This window comes from Rhinichthys klamathensis, unplaced genomic scaffold, assembly GCF_029890125.1.
Source record: "Rhinichthys klamathensis goyatoka isolate OS25496 unplaced genomic scaffold, OSU_Roscu_1.1 h1tg000412l_1, whole genome shotgun sequence".
Classification (NCBI taxonomy): Eukaryota; Metazoa; Chordata; class Actinopteri; order Cypriniformes; family Leuciscidae; genus Rhinichthys; species Rhinichthys klamathensis.
In genome coordinates, this window is record NW_026606912.1 from 4,093,633 (window position 1) to 4,113,844 (window position 20,212).

At 37.9% G+C, this 20,212-nt stretch overlaps 1 protein-coding gene across 2 annotated transcripts in view; it reads right to left on the minus strand.

Moving 5' to 3' along the window:
* Positions 1-18,219, minus strand: part of ccdc85ca (coiled-coil domain containing 85C, a) — a 40,501-nt gene extending 22,282 nt beyond the window's left edge. The window contains exon 1 of one of the 2 annotated variants that reach the window (XM_056235052.1): positions 17,226-18,219. In XM_056235052.1, coding sequence (XP_056091027.1) covers positions 17,226-17,931 — 706 coding nt within the window. In that variant the 5' untranslated portion in view covers positions 17,932-18,219. The remainder of the gene's footprint in view (positions 1-17,225) is intronic. The other variant, XM_056235051.1, reaches the window with a different exon arrangement.
* Between the last annotated feature and the right edge of the window lie 1,993 nt (positions 18,220-20,212).

The window sequence follows — 20,212 nt, forward strand, 5'->3', positions numbered from 1 at the left end:
AGTGTCTAAAACAGTTGCTGATTCATTCTGCAGGTTGGTAGCAGCAAACTCCTCACAAGAGTTTCTACATAATGAGCATTACAATAAAGCCATTACTGACAAAAAATAAAAAATAAACTACGCAAAAACTGCATAGATGTTCTTTAGATGTTGGAAAAACATTAGCATACAATGGACTACAGAGGAGGAAAACTTTGATCTCCAGCACACACATTGGTTACATAAGTTATGTACCGGTAATCTTAGTCTTGTGATGTCTGGAAAGATTGAAGATATTACAGTAAGGGTGTGGAAGAGGTGTTTTCTGTGCCAACTTTTCCAGTTCTTGATATGAACACAGCCACCCAGGCAGGTTGACTGCTGGAATCAATAAAAAGGTCATTAGCTTTTCCAGTTGACCCCACATTCGATTCATACATAAAGTAACACTCTACAAAAACAACTCTACACCCCTCCCACCTTCCACGGGTGTACAAGTCCCCGAGCAGCACGAAGAAATAAGCTTTGGTAGGATGGAGGCCCAGGAATGATTTCAATTACTGCAAGATGTGGAAGTGGGGCTAGCCAAACAGTGAGGCATTGTTCCACAGCACTGCGGTCCGTCTCGCTGGTGTTAAGCATTTCCCCATGAAACCTGAACCGGGTTGATATTCAAAGGGACCTGGATACTGTCCACCCTGCAACTAGAACATCGACCCCCTCTAGCAAGGGTTACCAGGAACTAAATACGTTTCTCAGGTAACAATTGCTTCATGTTCTTGGGTAAGTTTTGCATTATAATGTTGCTAAAGTATGCTATTGCTAAATAAGCAATTATCCATTTGAAAGATGATTTGACATAATTACTGTATGAAGCCAAAAATCATTTTTGATCATCAAAATATAGTTGTAGCACAAAAGGTGTAACAAAAAAGCAAAAAGTATTTGGACACTAAAGTCACATTTAAAAATGTACAAATTTAATTGAATAAAAATGTGAAAGCAAAAGTGTTCAGATACTTTTGTCTTCATTTTGAACAGTATAAATGATCAACAATTTTCTATATATACAGTATATATATATATATATATAGAGAGAGAAAATAAAAAACAAATACATAATTATAAAGTGTTTAAATTCTTTTGGCGACTGCTGTGCTCTCCCAAAAATAACAAACTGACAGTTTACAGACATCTTAGAATCATTTACATAGCATAATCTTGGTATCTCACGTTCCCTACTGTGAATAGATAAGAGCTCAGCATTATTCAGAGATATGGTGTCCCTGCAGGTCCTATAAACTACTAATGACTCATGTCCACTCCATCAAAAATTTTCCGACCATAAATGAAGACTCAGCAAAAAAAAACTGCTCAAATAGCTTAGAATAGAAAATATAGCCTTCCTCTCATCAATGAGGCTGACCAAATTACAGCAAAGTCAAGATCGACTCTCTCCTCAGAGCAATCGCTATATAGAATTAAACAGTCTGCTTCCTGTAAAACAACCTTGGCACCGAGAGGCAGTGGCAGGAAGCTCTGGCGCAGGTATCCAGTTCAGATTGCGCAAGCTCAGCAGGGACACATTAACAATCATGAGATGTGCTGATTTCACTCATTAACTGTTATAAAACAGGCTCCTGTCCTGGCCCCGTGGGCACGTCTGCAGCACTGCTGTCAGGGCAAATACAGAGAGTCTTCTGACATGAGCTGCAATGACAGCAATGAAACTACAGGGCATTAAACGCACAGTAAAGGCATGTCCAGACTAATACTAATGACAAAGTACATCGTATCACTCATTCACAGACAAATATTACATACGATTTCACACAGACTGTCATTTTCCTGTTTCTTTTTTTTTTAAAGCATTAAAAAACATTACCTTTGAATATATATATATATATATATATATATATATATATATATATATATATATATATATATATATATATATATATATATATATATATTGTATATTGTCTGTAAATACAAAGTTCTGTCATGAAACTGATGGCGCAGGTCCTAACTCAATCTACTTGCAATGACATCATTCTCTATTAGGGCACAGCTGATTGGTGCCTGCTGTATAGCCAATAAGCTCGCTGCTCAGCCTTCGAATACTTGGTAATCATTTGCCTTAGCAGTGCAGCACACTTTCAGAAACCCCCTACCCTCCCCAGCACCACCTGTATTGATCTGCTATGGGTAATTCATGTACGCAATATTGTACAGCAGCAGCATGTCTTACTTGCTCCCAGCAATGTGTCGTGTACTGTATGTATTGGCAGTAGCAAGTCCCGTACTTGCTCCGCAGCAGCAGCAATAACAATAACAACAGCAGCAGCAGCAGCAGCATAGCACATCTATTTCGCCAAGACCAAACATAATAACATTTGTTATATCCATTACCATGCTAATAACTAAACACAAACGTCATTTCTGTGTCACTGTCATGACAGAAATAATTTAGCATTTTTATGAACATTTAAAAACATTATTTAACATTTAAAAAATATTTTCATACTTAGTAATTATACACAGAATTATCTTAGCAGCATCCTAACATTGGCTTTTATTAGATCAATTGTGTGCTTCACATGAGGACAGCTATTAATATAATACGGTTTCCTTTTGGTTAGTGAGCTGCCTTGCTCTCTATGGCCTACCTACGTAGCTTACTAGGTTTTAGAACAGCGCCGGAGTATTCTTCCTTGTAAAATTCCCAATGAGTAGACTTTGAATAGTAAATCTCAAACGTCACTGAAGATTTCAGGTTCCATATCTCTATTAAGACAATTCCAGGAAGAAGGAAATGACAGAAGGGAAAATATGAAAAATATATTCTTATTCATCTAAAACCCTTGTGATTCATTCACACTGTCTTCATTAACACAAACCGGTCTTCAAAACAATGCCTCTGTGTCAAGCAACAAATATGAACTATCATTCTGGCAATGACATATCATGTTCAAGGAAACACCAGAAGGCTTCATGTGCTGCGGAGCGCAGCTTGTGTCAATGACGGAGCGTGTGCTTATATGACAGGGCCCACGGGTGTATTTGAATGTCAACAAATGCTTTTCCTGTATCCTCAATGGGGTCCGCAGCCTAAACAGCCAGAGGCGGAGAAAAGATGGAGGAGGAAAAGAATAAGAGCGAGAGAAGGAAACAGACTGAGGAAGAACGGGGAGGGAAAGAGAGGAAGAGCGTGCATGTGCCCTTGTGCACGCAGCCTCGTGCAGCAACGCCACTGTCACTATCAATCTCTGTCTGCGGCGCTGAACGCAGGGGTGTAATAAGGAGGCAAGGACGAGAGTCAGTCATGCCACCCCCCTGCCACTTACTCAAACATGATGCACGCTGCCTTGGAAACCACACCACGACCCTCATGTGCAAGACACATCCTTGATGCTAAGTTGAGAGACCTAGAATGCAGCAGTGCCACACAACAACCCACGCATTCTTAATGAACACTAAGGGAATGGTGCGAGTACAGAATCTTCCAGTGAGTGTTGATGTCTATTTGAACAAACTTCTAACCCTAAACATATTTGGAAAATTACCCACAAATCATGAAGCTTGTTGAGGAGATTTGTTCAGACTTGTGAATATTCACCTGTTGGATGATAAAATAAGTGAAAAAAAATCAATATAGTGACTAAAATATCATATTACAGATCAGGGTACAAGCTCAGATTCTAGGCCTTTACAAATGACAAGATGATTCCCGCAGTCTAAAAGACATTGGCACTATTTTTGTGCCCCATTGTGGGACGACTAAATTAGTCTCTTCTTACTGGGACAGTTCACCCAAGAAATTACAATTCTGTCATTATTTACTCAATTCTAATAGTCGTTTCACACATATATGACATTTAATTTTTCTGTTGAACAAAAAAAGTGACATTAATGAGTAGCTATTTTCCATAAAACAACATGAGCAACCTCAAAAAAGGGGGAAAAAACATCCTAAAATTAGTCCATGTGTAATATTTAAAGTCTACAGAAGCCATCTGATAGTTTGTGCAAAACAGACTTTACATTTAAGACACTAATCTCTCCAAATGCCTTTATGGTGCTTTTTGGTCACTAAATGCTGTTATTTGGAAAGATAGCTGCATCAAAATACTTCAAATATTCTCCTTTAGAGTTCCATAAACAACAACAGCATATGGCTGAGTAAATGATGACAGAATTTTCATATTTTAATGCACTATTGGATACATCCCACTGTTAGAAAAATGCAAATCAATGCACAGTCCATTAGAAAAGCAGCTGAATAACAGCAAGCAACACAATTAAGGCGAGAGAAACAATAAAAACAGCTTTTTAAAGATTTCTTTGCTGTTTGACCCTGTACTGCGGAACAACCCACTGCTGAGCGTCTAATTAATGAGCTTCACTCTGCCGGGGTGCAGAATTCCCTTTAAATGCAGTTACTAAGTTGTTTTGGATGGACTATAGCCATTTTGCCCACTGAGTTTTTCAAGGAGGCCGTTCTGTAATCATCTTACAGATGAAATCTGTAGATTAGCAGAGGGGCATATGCTCTCTCTCCCATTAAATTTCCCCCCCGTCTCTCTCTCTCTCTCTCTGCTCTATTGCCCTCTCTCTCCATTTTGAACTCGATGTTTGTCTTTTTAAAGAGGTGTAAATTGCACAGGGGTCATCTGTTTGCTTTACTGAACTCATAAGAGTGAATCACGCTGTGTGTTATCTTGGTGAAGAATGATTGCACAGTGTGTGTTTACTGCCAGGTAATTGTCACCATGAGTTTTGCGAGTGACTTTGGAAAATACACAGCAATAAATGTGCCTACGGCACTGCCATATTACGTGCTTATCTGGTCATATGGTTATTTTATCGCTTATCTACAGGTTTTAAAACGACACCAGGGAGTAAAGCACTTAATGGCGGTGAAGGAAAAGCAGAGCACGTCTCCAGACAGCACTCTGGGGAGGAGGAGCCATCAGAGGATCTGCTGACACCTCACTTACCACGACTGTAAATGGAGACGATCACAACTACCATGCTCAGAATGCAATCCTAATGTATTGCTTACAGCCTAGCGGTTTTAAAAATAAAATATGAAACAGTATGTATAATGCAAAACTAAACATTTTAAAATATAGGTATGCTACATGGTTACAATAGACAGATTGACACCCAGCTAAAAAGAAAATAATATCTAAGAACGTTTTGCTAACGTTTCCATTAAGTTATGAAATGTTATGTAATGACGTCACATGCTTAGACTGCACATGACTGCTGACACTCAACCCTATTAGCATAAACCCCGCCCTGAGTGAGCTGTACACAGTCCGCAGCATTCAAGTAAGAAATGTATTCTTATTAAAGCTACTAAAGTTATTCAATCAAGAACAGTGAGTGATTTTCTGTTTGATTCATAATAACAGCACATATAGCAGTAGGTATATTACGCTGCTTTCACTTTAATACTCATGCGATTTCTTTACTTGTTGTTTACGTTCACAGACATACTGTGTTTATGTGAACGTTGTGTTTTTTTGACAACCTTGTGTGTATTTGACGGTTTAAGCGTAATAAGACGCAAATGAGAACTTATAGTTTAATACTCAAGGGACGCGCCGTCTGACATCCAGCTTTCTGTGTGTGTGATTTGAGTGTGTGCGCTCAGAAAACCATATATCAGAAGTTTAGATGATATGGCTGTAAAACGCATGCAGATATTAAACTTTCATTATGATGAAGAAATTAATTTCATTCCACTTTCATGTTAAAAATGGGCATTTTTAACGTGGTATAATAAATGATCTGTGGGGTATTTTGAGCTGAAACTTCACAGACACATTCTGGGGACACCTGAGACTTATATTACATCTTGCAAAAAAAGGGGCATAATAGGTCCCCCTCTAAGGAGACAATTCATTTAAAAAACGTTATGGGATTGTTACTTTTGAATGTTCACTGCACATTCTGAAAAAAAGTACTAAATACTAAAATACAAAATAACAGATTACATTTTTAGAAAATCTTCATATAGCAGGAATTAAAGGGTTAGTTACCCTCACCCTGTTTTTACTAACTTTTCTGGGCCGGCAAGTTTCAATAACATAGAAGCCTATGGAGGAGTGATCCAGCTCTCAGATTGAATCAAAAATATCTTAATTTGTGTTCCGAAGATGAACGAAGGTCTTACGGGGTTGGAACAACATGAGGGTGAGTAATTACTGACAGAATTTTCATTTTTGGGTGAACTAACCCTTTAAACCAAAATAATTGTTATTGTAAAAAAAAAAACATTGATAGATCTCTATATGTCGAGTTATCGTGTTAAAATCAACATTATTTAACATTTTGAATAAAAATAAAAAATACAGTTCAATTAAGGAGAGAACAATATCACTTCTGGCTCATTTCTCACTCAAAATTGAATGTCAAGTTATCATAGTACATTGTGAAATTGTACATTATGGGATGCACATTTTGGCGTGTGTAATAAGTCATCCAGGTATAACATACAAGATTTGCACACTGTGCACATACAGTACTACTGCATTCCTAGAGGAGTTATGTGGTATACGTCATCAACTTTCTGCTTACAGTAACTAATGCATTGTTCTCATTTGTCTTGTCCATCATCGCACAAAGGACGAAAGCAAAGATAAAAGAACCCATTTGTTTGCACACAACTACGCAATATGGAAGCTATGCATTTAAGGAACTATGCAACAGTTTTGTTTGCTTGCCTTAAAATGCACTTTCAATGACTTAATGAAAGATAACCATTACATACAACTGTCTGGACGCATTACGTGACAAAAGAACCGTCTTATCACAGACTGAAATGACTGAACACACGCCCTCTGAAAATATGCAGACATGAGTAAAGTTCAATCCAACTAACAGTGATTTAAAGAATCGCTTTTCTTTTTTTGCACAAATTAAAGAAGAAAAAGATCTTATGAACGCATGAATAGGGACTAAAAACTGGTTGCAAGAAAACTAAATGTATTCTGAAAAATGCATGGGGCGTCTCGTCAACATTAAAAGTCAACACAGGGGTTTGGGGGTCTCCCAGCTTGCTGCAGACTTGGCTTGATTCAAAAATAGAGCAGTGAATAAGCGAGTGGCGGAGCGCAGCTCTGAGAAACGTGTGGGGAAGATAGACGGCATACCAAGGTATTGATAAGAATGTATCCTAGCAACAAGCCCTAGTGTTTGACTAAAGGGCCTGCCAGTGCTTTAGTATTACACCTCCAGCCTCTGCCAAATGAGCTTTCTCTTTCCTTCTTTCACTCTCTCTCTCTCTCTCTCTCTCTGCTTTTCTCTCTACACACACACATGAATTCAGCACGCATAGACTGCAGTGTAGCTCATACTAAAAGAGAAAACAACATTATCCTGGTATTTTCTTATACAAATATTCTTTTACAGTGAAACTTATACAAATCTACATGCAGTACACATGACTCACTGTTTGATTGCACATCTTATCCTGAGTAATCACATGATTATCGGGCAAACAGATCACACCCATAATGAAGGAACACTAGTACAGAAAACACAATCATATGATTTGGATTTTCCTCTACGTACTTGTATGCCATTATGCATTTTATGCATTTAGGGTGGGTGTTTTAAAAATTCACCCGCACACTTCTGCATACTGAATAGGTAGAGGAATGATTTGAGAGATGTTTAAGATGTCCATCTATAAAGGTGAGCAGTTCATGTAAAAAGTACATGCAACACAAAGTAATAAAGCTTAGTGGGTTTTAAACTATATTTAATTGGTCAGGTCAATGAGACAGGAAGTACTTGAATATGGCATCAAGAATGTTCTGGTGGAAAAAGCCATTGCACTTTACTGAGGCAAGAGAGACATGTTTATGTATTCTACTTCTGCTCACAACTAAAACTGGTAGTAACAAGTACAAGTATGTCATACAGGCAATGTATACGCTATTTCCCCCTCAAGGTTTTCCAGCTGTAATTCAAACCGGGAAGTGAGAAATTACAGTCCCTCCGCCACTGGAGAATCTTTATAAACTCACGCTATTTTAACTCTGTTGGATCGTGTTCAGTGGGGGAAATCAGCATACGTGGACAGGTGTGCTGATGACAGTGATTTCCAAATACACCTCGCCTGGCACAGCTTCAAAGACATCTCATAAGACAGACCTGACAGTTTGAGGGCACCGAAAACACACAAGGTGCATCTCAATCAGCTCCCTAGCTTCCGAGGTCACGAATCAGTATATCATGTTCACAAATTCTATTTCCTGCGACATGACAATGTCCTCATTGTACAACATCATTACAGGTATTTATGAACAACAGCAGAACTGATATCTTTTTTAAGTACATTTTGATAAATACTTTGCTTGTTACTGTATATATGTGCAACATTTCAGCTGTAAATAAATTGTAAATGTTTAAGATTAAGTTCATGAGATTATGATTGTTACCTGTCTAGTGATGTGTTTATGCAGAAACGATTAAATAATGTATTTTAAAAGAACATCTTTTGCATGTCATTATGTGTGAGTTGGCTCACGTGATTTATGTTTCACGCTTCAGAACTCTGTTAAGGGAACATAGTGAATATCGATGCTCCCTGGTTTTCAAGGTGCTTTGGGACTTTTTAGGGAGCGAACGTTTCAGTGCACTGAAAGGATTTTGTGATTGAGACAGCCCTTAGAATGGCCAATTCCTTGACCAGTGCCCTGACTATTGAACTAGGGAGCTGATTGAGACGGACACACAGTATTTTACAAAGTAGAGTCCATCAACCTCACGAATTAAACTTCAGTGTGTAATTCGTCCCATCAATGATACCTCAAATAGTGTGACTTACTGACTAAAACTTAATATCATGGTTTCTTCTATATTGGACCAGTATTTTTTTTGTATTATTTATATAATGGTACAGTAATTGTTAAAGTATAGCTTTTATTTTTATATGCTTAGTTTTCATTTTAATTTAAGTTTAAAGTTTCTATTTAGCTTTATTTTATTTCAGTTTTCGGGCAGAAATAATCGGGCAGGAAGTAAAGATCAGGAAACAGAGATGCTCCAGAACTAGAAGACGCTCTCATGCTCAAACAGAATGACGTTATGGCTCTATTCACTTAGTGGTCTTTGAAGGGCTCTTTCCCCTTTGTGTGTTAAACAATACTGTCGGACAGATGGCTCAAGCGAACCGAGGGCACACAACCTCACACCCCTCTAGACAGTGGCAGGGGTCCGCCAGCCCCACTCCCCCATCTAGTGAAGGGATGCATAGAAGGACAATAGTGAGAAAGATCCATTTCACATTCAGAGCGGTTTAAAAACTGGTGACGTGTTCTGCAATGGTCTGGATATCAACTGTAAATACGAACATGATATTAAGGGATGCATCATGCATTGATATGAAAACTTTGGCCGATACCGATCATTCTTTATATTTGAAAGCCGATAACCGATATATTGGCAGATGAATCTAAATGTGTATATAATTTTGAGAGCCTGATTACAAAAACAAAAGGTTTCATCATTAAAACCCATGTCCTAAGCACACAATTATAATGTTCTCATTATAATTTTATGTAGCCTATATGACAGCACATATTTTCCTTGTTTGAAGTGATTCCAACCATATTTCAAGCAGTTCAAAAACATCATGGCGAACAGTGTGCATCTGAAGTGTTTCAGCTGAAGAAAATAATCCATTATTTATTAACTTATATATATATATGCCAAATTTTCTTATCGGGCCGATAACGATTTCATTAAAAATGAACATATATCGGCCGATATACCGATATGGTGGCTGATATATCGTGCATCCCTACATGATATAAAGTATTAGCGAAGAAAAGGCAACAGATTTTGATATTAAAATAAACACAAAGGTTAGGATGAGTGTGGAAAGAAGCTATAAAGTGAAATACTTGCTATTCTGCACAAAGAAAGTTGTTAATGAATGTCCAAAATGGATATGGGCCTCAGCAAGCACAAGTGATAAAACTGCAATCCTTCATAATTCAATGAGACATACAATATAGGTGTGTGCTGAAAGATAACTAAGTCACATATGTTACTGGAATATCAAATTATTGACAGACCATTTTCCAAAGAAAAATAATTCAGCAATATAAGACTCATCCGACCGGATTCATTCATGCTTGGCTATAGTTTCCTCCAGAGGTAGCATGCCAAGACAAGGAACCTGAGTCAACAAGATCAGTGCAATGAAGCTGAAATCTGACCTTCCATTTGACATCAACTTTAGTACCCAGGCTGCTCTCTGGAAAACACTGACCCGTTTCAGATCTGCCATGGAAAAGTGGTCCCATTAAAAGAGCATCAATTCACATGGATTCTGAGCTATTACAGAGAAAGACGTGCGCTAATAATAGGCTAGTACTTGTACCTAAGAGCAGGCATTTTCAAACTGGAATCACGGAAGCGTTAAAAGTGTTAAAAAATGGAAAGAAAAAACCCATACAAATATAATACCGTAATAATAATATCAAATCAAATAATCAAAAGTAGTTCAAATAAGACATTACTGTTTTCTATATATATTTCTAGAAGGCTGCAAGTCAAAGAAAAACTTAAATATAGGCAAACCGTAATACAAAATGTAAATATAATAATAGTTCAAATGAATAATTAATTGTAGTTAAATTAAGACATATTATTATGCATTAAGAAATAATAATAATAAAAAAGATAGATTAATCAATTGAAAAAATATTTGTTCCAGCCCCACTGTAAACCGTCGTGTTTACAGTCGTGCTCGCAAGGTTGGTTCCGATCGATCGGCTTGATCATCAGCATTTTCAGGCTCGAACGACATTATTAACTGTGTGTTTACAATTGTTGCTTGACAGCCAACTGGTCAATATCCAGTTTTATTGTATGGAAAAGAGCAGCCTGGGTATTGAGCTGGTGACACGAGGGCAGGTAGATGAAGACCAAATTTTCTTTTTATTTGTGAACTATCCCTTCAAATCCATTAAATATGAGAAAACAGACCCAACATCCTCCACAAATGTCACATACCGACTTGCATTCCCTTTATGTGGTCCAGAAATCCAAACATACTTTCTCTCAATCATCTCACCCCAGGTCTTAGTCCTGACCCACTATCTCTGTATACAAACAGTGGCGCCCTTATCTTCCTCTACAGGATCAATCAACCAGCTGATAATTACTGTTGCTATGGCACTCACCACCTACCCAGTGCTGCCACCCACTCTGTGACCCCCTTTCCATCTACTGCCTTCATATTTTCCACAGGGTAGAAGAGAGGAGGGGACATGAAAGAGAGGGAGAGCAAAAAGAGGAGGCAAAAAGTAGGCAGCTATACCGAAACCAAATTTTTTCTGACTGGTTAATTCATTCAATCTGGACGTTCTTCAGCTTCGGTGGGCAGGAATTTCAGGCTCATAGGCATGTGTAAATTTATTTATTCAGTAGTGACTTCATTACCTTACATCTGTTCAACACTCTGACAGGGTTAACCAGTTCACTGACTACAGCTGATGGCATCCCTTCTTTCTGCACATTCAGAGTACAACAGAATTCAACAGTTAAACCCTGACCGCCCCCCGCCCCTTCAGCAGTATTCACTTAGTAACAATGTGAATCTCCACTATTGTTGTTACGGAATGTAGTAACTCCGGATAGCCAACTTTTTTTAATACACATGAGTGGCGATATGTGTTTTTTTTCTTCCGTAGAACACAAAAGGAGATATTTTACAGGATGTCTCGACAGCTTTATGTGAGAAACAGACTGAAAGTGTTATTTTAGTATAATTTTTTACTACTATAGTATTTATTAATATTTTATATTAGCTTTTTTCATTTACAATTGTATTTTTAGTTTACATTTTAGTAATTTTGTTGTGCTTTTTTCATTTAAAAAAAAAAAAGTTGTTTATATTTGTATTTAATTTCGTTTTATTGCACTTTTAGTAATTTTATTTTTGTTTAGTCACAAAAATATTTTCTTCTTAATCAATATTTAAATTCCGTAGGATCATTTACCATATTTAATTTTATTTCAGCTTTATTTCAATTAACGAAAATTATTTTAACAGTTTTAGTTAGCAATACCACTGATTCAATAAAAACATATTCAATCATACACTTAAATATGGCATGTCGAGATGCTTCACACCAAAATGGCATCAACTACATTAAAAGTTATTCATTCTTATATGTCTCTTGATCTCACTGACACAGCATGACACAGCATGTTCAAATGTACGTAAACTATTGTAAAAAAAACACAATGAAGCCTTGGTTTCTATTGAGAGAAAATTCTTTATCCATCAACGGACTTCTGTCTTTCCTGAAAAGTAATTCTCTAAAAGATTATTCTAAAACTCTCCAGTTAATCTCTAACCTTTTTAGTTTCATTCCGAGTAGACGGTTCTTTCCAGGAACAACCAGTCAGCTTTAAACATTGGCAATGTCCTAAAGACTGGAGTTAGGTGATTACATTCATTAACTTTAGAATCTGATTAAGGAGTATTGAGAGGATTTTTCGCATGTAAAGATGATCGATGAGGTTCTGTGAGAGAAAATAAGGCTCTTTTGCACTTTTTCTTCCTTAATTCACACTTAGACATGGCCGATGCTTTCTGATTATTATAGCACAACTCAGAGCTCAATACAAATCAATCAATACAAATCACACCACATCAGCGACAGCGAAACATTGTATAAAAAACTCCGGGGCAGGCTTACTAAAAAAAAAAAAAAATACGTACTTTACGAGAAGGCCTTAGTTCAATTAGGACATTTAAGTCGCTTTTATAAACGTGCCTTAGAAAAAAAAAATCACTGGTGTGCATCTTGAGACAAAACAATGGCACTGATATATTTTAAGATTGGTTGTTTTCAGTTAAAACAGCTCAAACAAGCATTAGGGACTGTGTATTACGCCTTGATTGTGAAACCGGGCATATAGGGCTAATAATGTAAAAAATGAACCCGTCCCATAATACTTCTTTAAAAGACAAAACTAAACACCATCTTCCTCTCAGCCATAATCACCACTAGCACTAGCAGAGCTGTTGGTCCCAGGAGACCATTTTGTAAATGTCAGCGGACTGAAGTGGGACAGCCCAATTACAGGCCCATTTAAAGCTCGCTCTGGTAAAACCGCCTCACAGGGACTTTGCATGCTTCGTAAGATTATTATTTTCTTTATGAGGCAAAGACGAACGGCAGGGAACAAGCAATAACACGGTAAACTTCAGATTCAGCAGAACCAAAGACTCCCGCTGACAAGTCTGAGCAGTTGGGGAGGTGCACTCCATCACTGTTTGTTTTTAAAAGAACAATACCTTGCACCAACAGCACAACACAAGACGGTCACTCGACTGATAAAAATGTGATCTTTACTGTTTGGTTACCACCTGAAAGTATGACTTAACAAGAATTGACATGGGGAATTAAAAGGTGCAGCCACGTTATCCTATATTTGGCGTTCCCAGGAGAACAATTCAATTATCTCACAGATTACTTGAGGGAATTCATGAGTTCTCATCATTGGTACAGAACTGTGAGCTAACTGAATTTAGAATGTAATGCCAATGAATAATAAAACAATGCTTTTAAATCCAATTCAACTTCAATCAAACACAATGGGCTTTTTTTTCAAAGGGGTGACCTCCACACTGAAAGCTTCACTCGTAAATTGGGATCTGTTTTATGACAAGCCAGACATCTGTACCTTTGAGTGGCGCAGAAGGGCTCTAAAGGCTTGATGGAGGGTCTTGAATGGGGGCAACTGAAGGCCTTTTCACTTCAGCCGTGGGAAGAGTCAGGGAGGAGTGTTATCTGAACTCTGAAACAGAATCTCGACCCCAGCCACTAAACTTTCAGTCCATTGGTGGCTTGCTGGGGGGCCAGAGTCTTTTCAAAGCAGGACAGAGACACTTTTACCTCAAAAGGACAGATACATACCTCAAAGTCAGGTCTCGGGATGGCTTAACCATAAAATGATTCTAACTAAACAAGTATTATAGTGGATTACACTTAAAGAGATAGTTCAACAAAATTAAAAATATATAATTTTTTTACATTTACTCACACATATGTTTTACCAAACCTGTGCTCTTAACATAAAAAAGAAGATATTTCGAAAAGTGTAGTTTTTTGTCTAGTCAATGGTCACCAAAACTGTTTGGTTCTTCAACATTCTTCAAAATATCTGATTTTGTCTTCCACAGAAGAAAGAAAATCAGACAGGTTTGGAACAATACAAGGGGTAGTACATGATGACAGAACTATTTCAGATACTGCACTAGGGGAAAAAAAAGGTATTTGGAGGAGAAAAAAATAACATGCATCTTTTGATTTGATACTATGCAGAATAGAAGTAGCTCTCTGCATTTTCGTTTTAATGCAAGCCACGTCAGAAAGAATTGGAACTCTTCGCATTTGGTCAGTGTGGTATGGGGAGGATTGAGGAGAAATGTTCTCCTGGTTGGTTGGCAGTCCAAGTTGGTTGTTTTGAGTTTTGTAAACAAGGAGAGATGCAGCCTGTGGGTCAGATTAACTCATTGGGGGGTCAGGCCTGGGAAAGAAAACGCCGGCCAGCCTAATCTCTCTCCCTGACTGAACACAGGCTTACATACAACACTACTACAGTTCTGAGAATGCGTCACAGTTTGGAAAGGATCACGGAATTTTTTCAACATTTTCTTAAGAAAAATGTATTCTGCTAGTCCATGCATAACTAGCCGACATGATGTTGCTATGCGGCTGCTAAGGTGTTCTGAGTAGCTTTTAAGCTTAGTAAATGCCACTAATTATTTTTAGAAGGAAAAATATGTTAATTAACTCCAATCTTAGGGGTTGCTCTGCAAACTCAGCTATGGAATGTATGTGTATGTGCATAACATAATTAAACAATGTCATCTCTATTCAAATCATATGGAAACGCCACTTGCACAACTATGAGACTTTTTTAAAAAGTAGAAATAATAATTCCATTGTAAGCCTGTTTTCACTTCAGAGTAAAAATTAAAAAGGTAGCTGTGAGATAAAGTTTAAAATAAGAAATAGTCAACTGCAAGATATAGCTACATTGTGATATATATTTTTTTCACTCTGAGGTGGAAACATACGTCCATAAATTCTCAAGTAAACAACGTACTAAAATGCTAATGAAAACCCCAAAAGGCTAATCTGTCTAAACGACTTGTGCTTCATACACGTGACTGACAGCACGAATGCTATGGCATGTCATGATAGGAGGAAGGTTGGAGGTGGAGTTGTGGCTCACCGGGCAAACTAAGAATCACTGAACAAGATGAAAGCATCCTGGCAGGCATTGGTCAATGGCACTATTACTGCTCACTAGCCAATGACGGCACCTGAAGAAAAGTGCAAGCAAAGGTATAATCGCATCCAATAGCATCCAAAAGTATGAAATAAATAGCAAAAAGGAATCCAATGTTCTGTAACATTGGATATTAAAAATACTTTTAAAAATCAGTTGAAATGTTTACTCACATACCACTTTTGAGAATGTCTATAAGCATAAAAGCTACATCTTCACCGATGCCAGACGCTTCTATCTGACACTATCAGCCGTAAATAACAGGCATTTTCTTCTCCTACAGTCACATGCCGCATAGAGGTGGTGAGCTTGTCATAAATCACCAGTCATGTGGCGGGAACGAGTTGAGAACCCTATACTGTAAGTCTTGTGAATCTTGCAGATTGAATAGACCTGATGCATGAACATGCACATATTGCACATATTATAAAAAAATTGCCCTCTTCTTATGCACTAAAAAACCACAGCCCAAGTTATGCCCAAAGCACATAGCTTGTACCATTCAGAGAATTTTGTATTAAATTGTATTGTAGCGTTCTTAATTTATGTTTCTTAAGAAATAAGCATCTGCTAAAACTGATAAATGCGATGCAACTAACAAATGTAAAGCTCTTATTGCCGCAGTGTACAACTTATTGAAAAGATTGTGGAAATAAAAGGTGGAACAGGGGCTAACAAGTAGCAGTGAATTAAAATGAATAAAACCAGCTGCACTCAAACATGTGGATTGAGCATTAAAGGATGAAACTAAAAACAATGCAACTAATACAGTTATATGACCAAGCAGTCAAATGTGACGTTATGACATCAGATAATTTGTTATCTGTATGCAAACCAAAAGTAAACACATAAAAGTACATGACGTAAAAGCAGATACACACCCTATGGTCACAGGTTAGCAGCACTAAAGGCACAATTAGAAAGAAAATAAATCTCTGTAATACCCTCTGAAAATTTACTTTATTATTTAATTTATAGCCTATACTATATGGTTCAAAAGTTTAGGGTCAGTAAGATTTTAAAAAATATATACTTTTATTCAGCAAAGATGCTTTAAATTGCTCAAAAGTGACAGTAAAGACATTTATAATGTTACAAAGACTTATATTTTCAAATGCTGTTCTTTTGAACTTTCTATTTTTCAAAGAACCCTGAAAAAACTGTATGACAGTTTTCAGAAAAATACTAAGCACCACAATAGTTTTCAACATTGACGATAATAAGAAATGTTTCTTGGTGAGCATGAGAGACTTCTATCAAAAACATTTAAAATTCTTGCCGACTCCAAACTTCTGAACAGTAGCCTAATGTATATCATTTTCCCACCACAATATAGTTTCTCAGCCATTTGTAAGGATGAAAGTGTCTGAATGAAGTGTCTGATGGTCTATGACAGACCTGACAGCATGTACCAAAGCCACAAGGCTAAGACAGCATTAAATCCTCATTAGATCTGACTTCACAGGCTGAGACAATTACTGCAATACCGTAGCATCTGTAGCTCTAGCCTATTTGGATAAGTTGTTGGTCATGTGTTAATACTGTCACATATGCGAGGTAAACCTGAGGCCATAAGTCCCAGTGATCCTGTGTTTCCCTGGAAACCTCTAGAAGTCTCAATGACTGCATTTTACTCAACGATGAGCATCCTTTTCTATATTTGGATGCGAGTGCACACAATTGCATATACACAGCACATAAGACAGAAAGGTCCCAGAAAAACCCACATCTACATGCTTAAGAGTCGACTATTTCAGCTCCATCAACATGACACCCATATTCCTGCACATCCAATTTCCCTTTAAAAATGACATGTTCTTCATGTAAAGGAGCTGCTAAAACACCAACATTTGGGAAAGACATGGGATGTTTTCCACGAAACGTTCAATTTAAAAGCCCAAACTCACCATTGAGCCCATTTGGTATGCTTCTGAGAAGATGGTTGGTTGATAGATCGTCCATAGACCTTCTGATAGACACTATCTTTCCCTCTGAAGGCTTGTGAATATGACTGTGGTGGTGATCAGGGCTTCCAGCACTGCCCGTGCTGGAGGTGCTGCTCCCGTCTCCAACATCCCTCACAGTGGCAGAACTTCCGTTCAGATTGGTAAGACTGGATTGGCTGTCTATGGAGCTCCTGGATCCAGCTCCATTCCTCTCATCATCCAACATGAGGACGATCTCCTTGAGCTCCACATTCTCTCTCATCACACTCTCCTGGTTGCTCTCTAGGTCTTTCAGTTTTTGCTGGAATATGCCAACCTCCTTCCACATAACACTGGCAGTGTACCTGCCAAATCTCTGCCATTCCCTGGACAGCTTCTTCCCTTTCTGCCGATCATCATCCAAGAAACAGCACAGTTCTCTGAGCTCCTGGTTGTCTTCTTGCAGTTTCTGGTTTATGTCCTTCAAGTTCCGTATTTCGTGAAGATGCACTTGTAATCTCCGGTTGACGTCCTTCATCATGTTCCCGTGCTCCACCATTAAGTTTATCTTTTCACTATCCACTTTTCGGAGTCTCCTGAGCAGCTCCTCTTTGCTACATTTAATCAGTTCTTCATCGGATACCTTACTTAAATCATCCCTAGGGACGTCTATAATATTTTTTGCCATATTCCTGTCGTTAAAAGTGGTAATCTGGTCACGATTTTATAATCATTCCTTCGCCAAAACGTAGCGAGCAAATATTAAACTCATAATTAAAATTAATCCAGTTATTCGAGATAAAACGAACGAAGAAATAAAAAAACTCACGTAACTGACCCAGATAAGTAAACACTAAGTCGTGTTTTATATAAATTCCTTTTATGTCGTTATTTCATATTTATTCGCGCTGGAATCTCCTCTTTCTGACAGTGATGAGACTCTCCGGCCGCGAGACAGATGAATGGTGAGAAAATGCGCTTCAGCTCAGATCAGCGTTCAGTGACGTCAGCGCCGTACGCGGCGCGCGCGCTGCACTGCATTCTGATGTTAATGTCCTATAGGGGGCGCTTGACGTCTCAGAAACTCGAACTGTTTTGAGCTGCATTCAAATAGGCCTATCACGTTTTTTGTATTACTACTGTACATAGGCCTATATGTATAGGTTAATATGTATAAATTAAATGTATTTTATTAAAACTTTTTTTTTAATAAAATATAGAGATAATGGAAAGGGAACACAAAACTGGGATAACAGACAAAGACTGTACACTGATTTTGTGTATAGAAAGAAAGAAAGAAAGAAAGAAAGAAAGAAAGAAAGAAAGAAAGAAAGAAAGAAAGAAAGAAAGAAAGAAAGAAAGAAAGAAAGAAAGAAAGAAAGAAAGAAAGAAAGAAAGAAAGAAAGAAAGAAAGAAAGAAAGAAAGAAAGAAAGAAAGAAAGAAAGAAAGAAAGAAAGAAAGAAAGAAAGAAAGAAAAGGAATGTTAAAGGGTTTCTGAAAATGAAATGAGTTTTAATAGAGTTGAAAAGTTTCACCCAGTTTTAGGCACAATCTTGGCAATAATTAGGCTAATAACCATCAATAACAACAATTTATAGTAACTGGAATAAGAAAGACACAAAGACTGTTTAATGGCCATTGAATTAAAAATAGTACATATAAATTATCTTAAAGTAACAACAGGTAGTTTTTTGCTCTCGGGCTCCCCCTACAGTTGGGAAACAGTATTGTCCTCTACTACTGTCGTAAACTCTGTCATCCTACATGCACGTGCAATTGTTGACAACCAGGATAGCCCTGAACACTGTAGGAGGAGGTCACATGCAGGTGTTCTGCTTGCGTCGCGTGTGAAATGTCTTCATCCCAGGTACAGTGGCATATATTTCAGCATGTCATATGAATATAATTTCATGGGTTTTATTTTTTTTCTAACGACAAATGATCGCGATGCTCACGTTTACAAGCCAGCGTCATTATAGTAGCCTAGTCTATTGGTTACCGTTTTACTGGATCTATATGATACTTCAATGCAATGTTTGAGTGGTTGATAATAACCATATATCGTCAATATTATAATATCAAGCTACCATAAATGAATCTGCAAATTTTACAAATCGATTTGCATTATAGCTTGAGGCAAGACAAATAAACAAATATCACAGACATGTTAGGTATCCTCCTAAAATATGATTTTATTAATAATCTTCCTCCTTTCTTTGTACATGTTGAGTAGACTACACTTTTTAGGTCAAACATTTGCTATTTGCATTTCATCGATTGCAAAGTTCAAATCAGAACGAGAATACTAGCGATAGCTAACCATCAAAAACTAGAATATCGTCTACTAGCTACCAGATTGATAATTCGCTACTACTCTAGCGAATTAGAGAGGTTAGAGAGAGGCATTATTTTTTCGATGGAGGGTTCGATGCTCCCTGCACACGCAAGGTCTCTCGCTCGCTTTCTCTCTCTGCCGTCCGTGCGCGTTGGAGCACAGTCTCTGTCTCGCGTGCGCGCTCGCTCTAGATTCCGGGAGATTTGAACTAATTTGCGGTATAACTTGTCGATCACGAGTGGCTCAACAGGTAGATCTATAGATAAACTCATCTTTCAGGGATTTGACCGACTGGGTTGACAATTTAGCGTGAGAAACCGGGGGTGTGGCGTACGTGTGAGCGTGTGAAACCAATCAAATGCGGGTGTCTCACGGCCAATACGTGAGAGTTGGCAGCTCTGCAATGTTGATCCTCGTTCTGCCTTTAACGCGATCACTTTCTCTTTTTCTCTTTTTGCTTTGCTCCGATAAAACCTTTGCTTTCTTGTTTTTCTGTGCTGCTTCGGCCTTGACTGTAACATTTGGCTCGCAAGTCCGATTTTAAGGAAGTGGGGGTGGTGGTGGAAGTGACGTATATGCCGTAAAGCAGTCGAATTTTGTAGTTCTCTTTGTTCGCCGGTGTCACGACAGACT